This window comes from Sinocyclocheilus grahami, unplaced genomic scaffold (genome assembly GCF_001515645.1).
Source record: "Sinocyclocheilus grahami isolate Dianchi unplaced genomic scaffold, SAMN03320097.WGS_v1.1 scaffold389.1, whole genome shotgun sequence".
Lineage (NCBI taxonomy): Eukaryota > Metazoa > Chordata > Actinopteri > Cypriniformes > Cyprinidae > Sinocyclocheilus > Sinocyclocheilus grahami.
In genome coordinates this window covers 489,477-501,327 of record NW_015505568.1, presented here as the reverse complement: position 1 = coordinate 501,327, position 11,851 = coordinate 489,477, and the positions used below count along the sequence as shown (strand labels likewise).

The window sequence follows — 11,851 nt, the reverse complement described above, 5'->3', positions numbered from 1 at the left end:
GGTGGCGAGCTCACTCAACTAGAGGTGTTGCATCCTCCTGGGTGCTGGCTCATGGACGGAGGAGCCTGTTGAGATCCTCCGTCCCCTTGGCAGCCAGACGTGGCGGAGCGTCCAGCGCCAGGCCTTCACTCGTTGAATCCTCGAGAACTGGTAGAAGGCTGGGTTCTATATGTAAGACCTAAGTTCCAGGGGCTCTGGCAGTGGATTCTGCAGCACTAAATCTGCCACCAGGTTCTGGCCCACTTTCGGCACACCCAGGATCTGCAGGCGACCAAATCACACCTTGTTAGTACTGCGAGTCATGCGTACGTTCATTCAGATTACATATGTACAAGTACAAACTGTTTACCTTCAGTAAGCAACTGGGGACCCTCCTGATTCAGTATGGCACTAATTAGGCCCACAGTGAATTAATGCTGCCTTCACATGCTATCTAAAATTACCTGCTTACCACTTCTGAAGCCTAAATATGAGTTTGTCACATTCAAGTGCTTTGCTGTAAGAAAAAATAGGAATCATGAAGGACGACAGGTTCATTCTTGCCTTTTTATCGAGGAAATCTAATTGATGCCAAATGTATTTAAGATTTGTAGTCAATATCCAATGCATTTTGAAGAAACTAGGGTAAATCCATGACTGTAATGGCAAGAAGCAAGCAATGTACGTTGAAGGAAAAACAAATAAAACTTTGTTGTGTTTAAAGTTCATGGCACGCCCAACATGGAAACTCAAGTATCAAAAGTTTCCCAGTCGTAAATATGACTTGACAGGCCAATTTCTGACTAGGATACTCGTATTTATGATAATTCCGATTGCAAGTAAAGGCAGCATGAAGCCAGAATGATTTGAAAATGTGTAGTTTTATATTAACACAATCTAAGTGTTTGTTGTGTAAAATAATGTTTTTTTACTTTTAATCTCTGGGACATTTAATTAACTACAAAATAATTTAATAGAAAAATGTTATTACGGGGTGGTTGCTACTTGCTAGGGAGTTGCTAAGGTGGTATGGATGACTTTTCTGAGTAATTGCTGCTGTTGATTTTGGGATATCCATCAATCTAATCTGTTAGAAAAAAATGTTTGTTAGTGGCATCAGAATAGGCTGTAGGTCTGTACAAAGTTTGGTGAATCTTGCTTGAAAATTCTTGGAGCAGTATACTGTACAATATTTTTGGTGTCTTTTTAGGGATAAATACACTATTCTGCACAATAACAGTATATTAATTTTGTCAAGTCAGCATACTGTAAATGTAAGTTGTAGAGCTCAGTATAATGAAATCAGAAGATTAGATTTACATTGATGATTATTTCAGGGGCATCAAGTAAGATGGTCTTCTTTGCTCTGTAAAAGTCCTGTTTCTCTGTATCGATGAGTAAAGCCACCGGTTTGATCATCCTGTCTTGAGTTATGGCTTTACTGTACTCTGCATACTCGAAGAGTTACTTTACACCCTGAAACATAAAACAAGATGACACAGAGTTACCTTTATGAATATACTGTATGTCTGTGTGTATGTATAAAAGTCTTAGGCCATTAGTATTTTCAACAAAAACAACAAAAAATGGTTTTAAGACAGTTATTTATGTCTTTTGCTGTAGTGTGTCAGTAGGAAATATCAGTTTACATTACCAAACATTCATTTTGCCATTAATTGTAATAATCCAGTGAGATTTTTGTATGAACAGCAGCCAGTGCTGCACACAGAGATCTGATCTCATCATCATCCAGTCTGTCTGAGATTACATTAAAAAACGAAGAAACTGAGACAGACTCAATCCAGAAGAAATGTGGCAACGTCTCCAAGATGCTTCAAGAAACCTTCCTGCAGAGCTACCTGAACACAAAGGGCGGTCGTAGCAAATGATGATTTAATTTAGTTAATAGAAGTTAATTAATAAATAAAATCTATTTGACAATGTTTTTGAAAGCATCCTCACTTTACAGCATTTTCAAATTTTTACAAGTGCCTAAAACTTTTCACAGTACTGTAGCTTTGCAGGCAGGTTTCTTCAGGCGTCTTGGAGACGTTCTCCAGGATTTAGTCTGTCTCAGTTTTTTTTCAGTTTCTTCATATTTGGTTATGTAAACTGATATTTCCTACTGACACACTACAGCAAATTATAGAAATAACAGGCTTAAAACCATTTTTTGTCGGAAAATACTAATGGCCTAAGACTTTTGCACAGTACTTTATATACATATGCATATACAAAATATACAGTAAATTCAAAATGTAAGGAACCAGGCTCACCTTCAGAAGAAGCCAAATTCATCTCTGTAAACTCGCCCAATCCACAGGTTTCACCAAGTGTGCCATTGTAGGACACCGCTTGGGCATAGAACATGACCCGCCAGGACTTTGTGACCATGGTGTTATTTTTGAGCTCTGCGTAGACATCAAAATCAGAGCCGATCTGCATGTCCGGGGTCACTCTGACCTTGATGTGTAAACAAGTGGATAAGTGGAGTGCAAACGGTAAAAGGTCTTGAGGCAGGTGTGACACACTCTATTACGGATTAAAAGTGTAAGTGAGAGTAAACAGGGAGAGATGCAGAGACAGGTGAAAAGCATTTGGTTTATAGTGAATATTGATCTATTGTGCGTACCGTTGTGGCTCCCGCTGTTAGCAGGGGATAATTGCTACATTTGGGGTAAAAAAGACATAATTATGTATTGTGCCAAGAAGGTTGCACTGTCTGTTCGTTCACACAGGTACGAAACTGATTGGTAGCTGCCTTTAGGGAGCCTTTACCGATTACCTCCATTGATCAGAGCATTCGGCATGGTCGTCTGTAAGTGACGTCACCTCCCAACACAAACACGCCCCCTAGTATAGCTCCGCCCCCTCACATTGATTGGCAGCTTTCCATGTAGACGTCGGAAATGCAAATGCAAAAGGAATTGCGATTCCATTTGAGTTTTGGCAGGTTACATGCGCGACGCAGCGAGAGTGAAAAAGCAGACGTGGTAGTTAATATTGCTATTTAAATATGACAGGCTCGTAACTCCTAAGACATGGGAAATACAGTTGCAAATGGACTTTGCTTTTTCATTTGAAATTTGGCAGTCACTGTGCGTTCGCGAAAGCGAAAATGCAAACGGTAATGCAGGATTTGCAATTGCATTTGGATTATGTCACAATTTATGCGTCCACATATTGAAAACGCAATTGAAAATACAATTTGCTATTCTATTTGAAAATTGTCCGGAATATCGTTCCATATAAATGAGCCTTGGCCCAGAGAAAATGCCTGCGCTTCTGGATCATGTTTAGATATGGCTTCTTTTTTGACCTATAGAGTTTTAGCCGGCAACGGCGAATGGCACGGTGGATTGTGTTCACCGACAATGTTTTCTGGAAGTATTCCTGAGCCCATGTTGTGATTTCCATTACAGTAGCATTCCTGTATGTGATGCAGTGCCGTCTAAGGGCCCGAAGATCACGGGCATCCAGTATGGTTTTCCGGCCTTGACCCTTACGCACAGAGATTGTTCCAGATTCTCTGAATCTTTGGATGATATTATGCACTGTAGATGATAATAACTTCAAACTCTTTGCAGTTTTTCTCTGAGAAACTCCTTTCTGATATTGCTCCACTATTTTTCGCCGCAGCATTGGGGGAATTGGTGATCCTCTGCCCATCTTGACTTCTGAGAGACACTGCCACTCTGAGAGGCTCTTTTTTATACCCAATCATGTTGCCAATTGACCTAATAAGTTGCAAATTGGCCCTCCAGCTGTTCCTTATATGTACATTTAACTTTTCCGGCCTCTTATTGCTACCTGTCCCAACTTTTTTGGAATGTGTAGCTCTCATGAAATCCAAAATCAGGCAGTATTTGGCATGACATTTCAAAATGTCTCACTTTTAACATTTGATATGTTATCTATATTCTATTGTGAATAAAATATAAGTTTATGAGATTTATAAATTATTCCATTCCTTTTTTACTCACAATTTGTACAGTGTCCCAACTTTTTTGGAATTGGGTTTGTATATATTTGCACATATTTTCAACTAAAAGAAAACATATAATGTATAATGGAAGACGTATAATGGAACATTGTTGTAGAAGAACATTGTTGTGTATAATGCCTAATCATAAGCTTGTTCAAAAATGGTGACGACAACTTGATTATTAAAAAATAACATCTGTCTCGTTAAATGTCATTTAAATAAACAAATATTAGAATATTCATTTTTTTATGAGCCCAAATTGCCCATTCCTAAGTTTATGGATTCCCTTTTGGGAATTGAACTTGCATTCAACCTAGATCCTCAACCATGAATGAATGAAGTACCCAGAATGCCTCCCTACTCTCTGGATACTTGCAGTTGTGTGTAATGTCCTCTCTCTCATCTCGACCCACTGCTTTGGTGCTGATGGATTTCCCAACCTCCGTAGTGGATCCGCCCATCTTAAACACTCTTCCATCTCTCAGTTTGATGTACTCCACCACATCAGCATTCACCTTGGCGTACACGAATGGGATGTCGTATTTGAAAGTGAGCTCGCCCTCTTTAATGGCTCTCACTGGGGCAGGACCACAACAGAAGACGCCTGACAGAAGAAGGACAGCAGAACTGAGAAACTTCTTCATTGACTCTACTTCTCCACTTCTATCAGGCATTGCTTTTTGGCTCACCGTCACTCCTATGCTGAGGTGTTGGGTCACTCGCTTGCCAGCCCTCGTATCCGAGCGTGAGGTCTGGACGTGTCATCCTGTTCTCCACCCAAACGTGGAAGTTCCTGAGGACGGACAAGGGACGTTTGCATTAAACTCTTAATAATAAAAGTTCCAAAAGGCGGGATTTGCAGGTGATAGAAAAAGTATTTTGGGTTCCACAAAGTGAACAGTTCAGTGAACAGTTCTTAAAAGAACAATATTTTTTTCTTTGTGTGAAGAATATTTTAATAATCTGACAAACCATTTGCCACTATAAAGAACCTCTTGTGCAATGCAAAGTTTAATGGATGTACTTCATCTAAGGATTTTCATGGATCCAAAGATGCCAATAAAAAGTTTAACTTTTATCATGTTTAATTTTGGCTTTACAATGCATACCATATGGAGTCGTCAGCAATGTTCTCATCAAATTCGTTGTAGAAACGCTCCATTATTAGGTCTCCATTGCTGTCACGTGCTGATCCAAAGTTAGTGCCGACTCTGCATGGGATTCCCAGAGCTCTGGACACTGGAAGATGAATTAAACAGAAAATTCAGATCTGGTTTTTATCATATCTGATACAAGGGCGTTTCTAGCCTTTCATCAGTACTGGGGCACAGGTCCCCCATCAGTAGTGTGCCCATATTTTGATACTCCTTTTCAATCCTGTTTGGATATAAATTGTCTTTACATTTGTTACACAGTCGTTCACAACCGCAAGCTCAATAAAGAGCTGCTCTGTCACTGACAAATAATAGAAAACAGTTTGCATGTTTTGTTGGTAAATGATGAATCAAACTGAATTGCAAACAGTTTCAGACCTTTTTGCAAACCCATTTGACCAATTACTTAAAAAGAGTGATTCATCTGGCACCAATAGTTCTGATTCTAAACAGCGAATAGAAAACACACATGACTTGATTGCTGAAATATTTTTAGAGAAAATGATTCTCAGGACGGTATACGTCTGTCCTATTGATGCATAAGATTTATCAGTAATAAATGTGACGCCCCAGATCTGAGATAATATGAGAAAATGATTGGGAAGAGTTTAAATAATTGGGACATATTAAGGAATGGGCCTTAAACAACACAAAGTAAACATGATTCCCGAAAAGTGAAGGTTGGAGCAGCTGTCTTTCCATACGGTGGGCTTTACGCCATCCTCATAGTCACCTGACCAGTTACCTGCCAGAACTCCTTTATCACCTAGACTGTAGTGAAGGACAATACAAGACAACATGGCGGTGAGTTTCACATTTGAAAGCAACTCTCAGCATGTGATAATAATGTTATTATGCTGCTAGACTAATATACAACTAGATCATGTTGTTTAAGTCTCAAAATAAACAGTTTGATAGTGTTGCTTAGAGTAATATTTGAGGGCTGTTACTAACCATGGCACTGAGGACTCGAGTCACATAAACGGGGTTCCTCCTCTCGGAACAATCCAGAGCTGCGTCACTCATATAGTTTGGACTTTCATCTAAAATCTGCAGACAGATGTCCAGTATGCCAGGCTCGAACTGTGGAAACAGAAACCAAACATATCAGTGAAGCATTAATTATTTTGAAGCTAATACCTTCTGAATGTTTTATTGGCTGCTTGGGACAGTAAAAATTATTGAATTAAAGCCAGTCAAATTAGTTTATGCTTTTAAAATAGATTCTGATGAACAGGTTGCTACTATGAAGCAATCATAGAGATGTTTTGAAATGCAGAACCTGTCCAAAAATCCACGGTAAAACTGTGATACGTTTGGGTATCCCGCGGTAGACCAGCCCGTCCTGAGAGATGACGTATTCCTCCCGTTCAGCTTCACCCGCCAGATACACGGAGTCCTCTGAAACAACCAACACAGAAAATATTAATTTGAATGTGTTTATTGTTAGATTTGATCAAAAGTGACTTATAACTAGTGAGAAATACAAATGCAAACAATATTAGCAGTGGCACGATTACAAACGTTAGAATCAAGTCTACATAAAAATGGCATTTGACAGAAATTAGTGGACGGGTTTATAAAATTCTGCTCATTTGCAAAAATGTAAAACTTTCCTTCATGTACAGTTTTTCACAAAATAAGAATGGCAATTTTTCATATGATATATCAGCTTTACTACACTTATCAAATAACAAAAGCAGTCAAACGTATCATACTTTACAATCTGCAAAGGAGTGAAAAAATATATTCAAATACTTAATACATAAATAAGCTCTCTCTCTCTCTCTCTCTCTCTATATATATATATAGATTGATTGATTGATTGCCACTGTAATTTTCTGTGGCTGTAGTAAAAAACCCACATGTGCAGAAAACATCTGGCTCATGTTTGCATTTTCTTCTTTCATTGGCTATAATCCTAACCTTCAATCAGGTTTATATAGGCATGAAATAATGTCATACATGAGAAAATGAGCTGAGATTTGAACAAGTAGTTGTAATCTGGCTCAGAGAAAGAACGGAATTGTGTTTGTAGCAGTATTTCTGCTGATTAAGAGATAATACAGTTGTGCTCAAAAGTTTTGCAGAATCTGCAAAAGTGTGGTGCACTTTTAACAAAATTAAAGGGATTGAAAAAATTGCATGTTATACACTCTTAAAAATAAAGGTGCTTCACGATGCCATTAAAGAACCTTTTTGTCTAAATGGTTCCATAAAGAACCTTTAAAGTCGGCATGAAACGGAAGTTGCGATTGTCTTTTCTTCTTTGCTGTGACGTATATCCGAGTGAAATGGCATCTTAGATGAAAGGGCAGGACTTGATTTCGTCCTTCTGGAATTGATTGGATCGTTGGAAGTTGGGGCATGGCAAACAAAATGGAGGCAGATCTAAGATGCCAGTTTGCAGTTAGTGGTGGGGGATTTCTCTCCACTGGATTCACAGCCGACACCCAAGCATGAATAAATCTTTTCATTTATTTATTTAGGATGACGACAACGATTAACGGCACAAAACATTCCTAAACAGCACCCGACTTTAGAAATGTTTTCCTAAAAAAAGTAGTTTGCGATGTCCTAAGAATAATGTTGTTGTAATATCCTAATATCTTTTCAATGTTTGGGGGGGGGGTTAACGTTTTTGATTAAAGATTACAAGGGCACATGAATTAAAAAAAAAATAATGAAGTGCACGGATAAATTATTTATAATAAACACTACAGTATTCCATTAAAAAATAAGAATTTAGAAAAATTTTGATTTCATGGTAACTTTAACATCTTTCGACACCCAAAGCACCAGCTCCGAACCAGGAAAAATGGTTCGTAAGTAGCACCAAAACATTGCTGGTCTAGAAGTAAGAACCACTTGCGTCAGGGACAGGGGCGGGGATACCGTGACCAACAAGATGAACAGAAACTTTTGACTGACATTTTTGAAATAGCAGCTAAACACAAACACATTGTGGCGCCAGGGCGCCGCAGCATAAATGGCTGCCCACTGCTCCGGGTGTGTGTTCACGGTGTGTGTGTGTTTACTGCTGTGTGTGCACTTAGGATGGGTTAAATGCAGAGCACTAGTTCCTAGTATGGGTAACCATACGTGGCCACATGTCACGTCACTTTTACTTTTTCACTTTCATTGAATTCGCCATGTTTGGATGACGATGTAGGTTCGCATAGCCATGAACATCGATAGCAATGCAACATCCGCCATTGTTAATGGTGTGTTTAGGCTTGTTCGGGCTGCATCGGCACTGCATGGACCGGTCGGTGTGCCACAGGAGTTATTGGAAAGTAGACGACTCACTTTGTCCTTTTGGATCGCTTTCACGGTGCTTTGGTGTCATGCGCCGATCGGTTTGCATGAACAAGCCTGTTGTGTTTGGCACTGCCATGCTAGCATTACTGGGAAAGATGAGACGTATTCAGTGACGTAAGACCTGGCTTTGTGGTGGCTCTCTAGCCCATGGAAAGGCAAACCGGTTCTTAGAAGGCTCGCCAGTTGAACCAACTGCGAACCGGTAATAGCACTGGCTCTGAACTAGCACCTGGTTCATGCTGGTGGAAAAGGGGTATGTTTCACAAAAGGTTCTTTGTGGTGAAAGAAGGTTCTTCAGATTTTAAAAAGGTAAGAAAGAGATGGTTCTTTAAAGAACCTTTGACTGAATGGTTCTTTGTGGAACCAAAAATGGTTCTTCTATGGCATTGCTTGAAGAACCTTTTGAAGCACCTTTATTTTTAAGAGTGTAGTACTGTCCTAAGATATTTCACATACTGTAAGAGATGATTTACATATGTCCACTAGACACTTATTTTGTCTTCTAAGTATCTTCTGTAGATTCTGAAGGGCAGAACTAAATGATAAAATGTGATATTTAAACAAAATAAGAAAAACGTACACTTCAACATCCTGTTTAAAAGTTTTTACCCCCCAGATCCTCATGCATTGTATTGTGTTTGAATCCATTAATTGTGCTCAGTGCGAAAGATGGATCTGATGAAATCATACAGGCAAAGGGTTCAAATACGCAAAAGATGCTGGAAAACCAAAGAATGTGAGGGACATAAAGGATTTTTCCGAAGGACCTCTGTAAACCTTAGAACAGAGTCTTTTCCCCCCCCAGCTATTATTTTGTCTAGTGGACTATATGTAAACATCTCTTATGTGAAATAGCTTATTCAGGACGGTACAAAATATGAATAACATGCAATTTTTTCAATCCCTTTTATTTTGTTAAAAGTTCTCCACATTTTTGCAGATTCTGCAAGGGTATGTAAACTTTTGAGCACAATAAGAAAGCAAAAGCAAAAATGCTACAAAAAGCATCATATTTTTTGTGAAAAAGTGTGACATTCTTGATCAGACTATTGCAATATGTTTTTTAATCAGCACCCCAAAATGAGTAAGAAACAAGTGTTGGATTTCATTCAGCAAATATGATGCAGGGCGGTGTAATATTATACACATTGTGCTCAGAATGACCAAAAAAAAAAACAACAACAAAAAAAAACGTATCTGATCGTTTACACTAAAACGTGTATGAAAAAAAATCCTGTTTTAACACAGACATATTTGCTGTTCAGACTGCCAATAAAAAAAAACTGAATTATGCACAAAGCCGGAGTCATTTCCATTGTTTGTTCCTGCTAAATTATGTGCTTCTCATTATCGGTCACCAATGACAAAACAGCTTACTTTTGCACCAGGGGTTAAAGAGCAGGACAAACTCTGCTAGACTGACTCCTTCTCCCTGATCCAGGATCAGCTTATCGACTCCAATATGAGCATTTGACTGCGAGCACACAGTCAGAAACGTGTATGAAAAAAAATCCTGTTTTAACACAGACACATTTGCTGTTCAGACTGCCAATAAAAAAAAAACTGAATTATGCACAAAGCCGGAGTCATTTCCATTGTTTGTTCCTGCTAAATTATGTGCTTCTCATTATCGGTCACCAATGACAAAACAGCTTACTTTTGCACCAGGGGTTAAAGAGCAGGACAAACTCTGCTAGACTGACTCCTTCTCCCTGATCCAGGATCAGCTTATCGACTCCAATATGAGCATTTGACTGCAAGCACACAGTCAGAGACACAATGCTGTCAGACGTCTCTGCTGTGGCACTCCAGCTTGATCTGCAGATGAATCTACTGAGGCTGAATTTGGCTTTGGTGTGTGCGTCCGCTGAGGGGATCGGACCTGAAATACAACAGACATGAATGGATGAACACAAGTATCTTAAATGTGACATGCATGTTTTGAAGCCTTTACATCGTGTTTCTAATAGTAAACTTGTGAATGATCTGATGACTGTGTGCAGCGTTACTGTCGTGCCTTTCAGCACTGTAAATCCTCTAAATACAAGAGTAACTTCACTGTCATGCGACGCCCCGTAATTAAACCAGCTCTGATTTATTGTAAGTGTTTTAACAAGTCATTAACAATGACTCAGTGCCCTGCATGCATGCTTTTTGGTGTGAATGATTTATCAGTGGCTTCATTACTATTTCATTAGTATTTATTTTTTCAGCTGACATCACCGAGCCTGTTAGACCTCAGTGGTGGATTCTTATTGTAAAAGTTTATGTATGAATTGTTGTTGTACTATTATTTTTTTTGCACATATACTGTACATTCACACATTTCCCCCCCATTTTTTCCATTGACAGCCATATTGTATATGTGAATTTTTTTTTTAATATATATATATACACAGTATATATATATATATATATATATATATTAAATATATACTATAAGGCACTTACATCTTCTAAAATATAATTATTATAATTTAAATAAATGAAATATTTGTGTTTTTTTATATATATGGTGACAAATCTGGTATGATATAATTAAAAATAATAATTATATGTTGCCTTTTTTAATATAATAATAAATTGTCAATACATGGCTAGTTCTTAAATGGCCATCAATGGAAAACAATTTCTTTAACTTGGTTGACCTTCCTGAAGTCGTTACAGAACCGGAGGGTGTTGTCCGGCTTTGGAACCATCACGATGGGGCTGGCCCACGGGCTACGGGAGGGCTCGATGATTCCTAGTTGGAGCATCTTCTTGACTTCCTCTATAGCCGGCCGGCGAGCTTCCGGTATCCGGCAGGGCCGCTGCCGGACTACGACTCCGGGTGGTGTGCGGACCTCGTGCTCGATGACGGTGGTTCTACCCGGGGTCTCACTGAACACATCCCGGAACTGACTGACCAGGGCCTCAAGCTCCGTTTTCTGGGTCGCCGACAGCTGCGGTTCCATGTCCACTACCGGAGGCCCGGTATGGGCTAGCGTGGCCAGTTGCTCGGGCCAGGGAACCCACTTTTTTAGCAAGTTGACGTGGTAGATTTGCTCCATCCGTCGGCGGCCCGGTTGCCGCACCCGGTACGTCACCGGTCCCATCCGTTCCACTACGGTGTAGGGACCCTGCCAGGTCGCCAGAAACTTGCACGCAGCTGTCGGGACCAGTACCACCCCTCGATCTCTCGGCTGGAACTCCCGGGCCTGGGCGGACCGGTCGTACAGCCATTGCTGGGCATGCTGGGCGGTCACGAGATGTTCCTTAACCAGCGGCATGACCCGGTCTATCCTTTCCCGCATCTCCCGCACGTGCTCGACGAGGCTACGAAGGGGGGCGGGCTGGTTCTCCCAGCTTCCCGAGCCACGTCTAGAAGGCCCCTGGGCTGTCTCCCAAACAGCAGTTCGAAGGGGGTGAAGCC

General features: G+C 40.0%; 1 protein-coding gene across 1 annotated transcript in view; it reads right to left on the bottom strand.

Annotated features, from left to right (window-relative positions):
* Positions 1 to 10,373, bottom strand: part of LOC107550135 (protein-glutamine gamma-glutamyltransferase 2-like) — an 11,713-nt gene extending 1,340 nt beyond the window's left edge. The window contains exons 1-12 of the mRNA XM_016231362.1: positions 10,097 to 10,373; positions 6,401 to 6,519; positions 6,069 to 6,201; positions 5,779 to 5,893; positions 5,286 to 5,341; positions 5,074 to 5,203; positions 4,654 to 4,757; positions 4,326 to 4,568; positions 2,612 to 2,625; positions 2,224 to 2,511; positions 1,300 to 1,434; positions 179 to 261 (exon numbers count right to left, since the gene is read on the bottom strand). Coding sequence (XP_016086848.1) covers positions 179 to 261; positions 1,300 to 1,434; positions 2,224 to 2,511; positions 2,612 to 2,625; positions 4,326 to 4,568; positions 4,654 to 4,757; positions 5,074 to 5,203; positions 5,286 to 5,341; positions 5,779 to 5,893; positions 6,069 to 6,201; positions 6,401 to 6,519; positions 10,097 to 10,373 — 1,697 coding nt within the window. The remainder of the gene's footprint in view (positions 1 to 178; positions 262 to 1,299; positions 1,435 to 2,223; positions 2,512 to 2,611; positions 2,626 to 4,325; positions 4,569 to 4,653; positions 4,758 to 5,073; positions 5,204 to 5,285; positions 5,342 to 5,778; positions 5,894 to 6,068; positions 6,202 to 6,400; positions 6,520 to 10,096) is intronic.
* Positions 10,374 to 11,851: the final 1,478 nt, after the last annotated feature.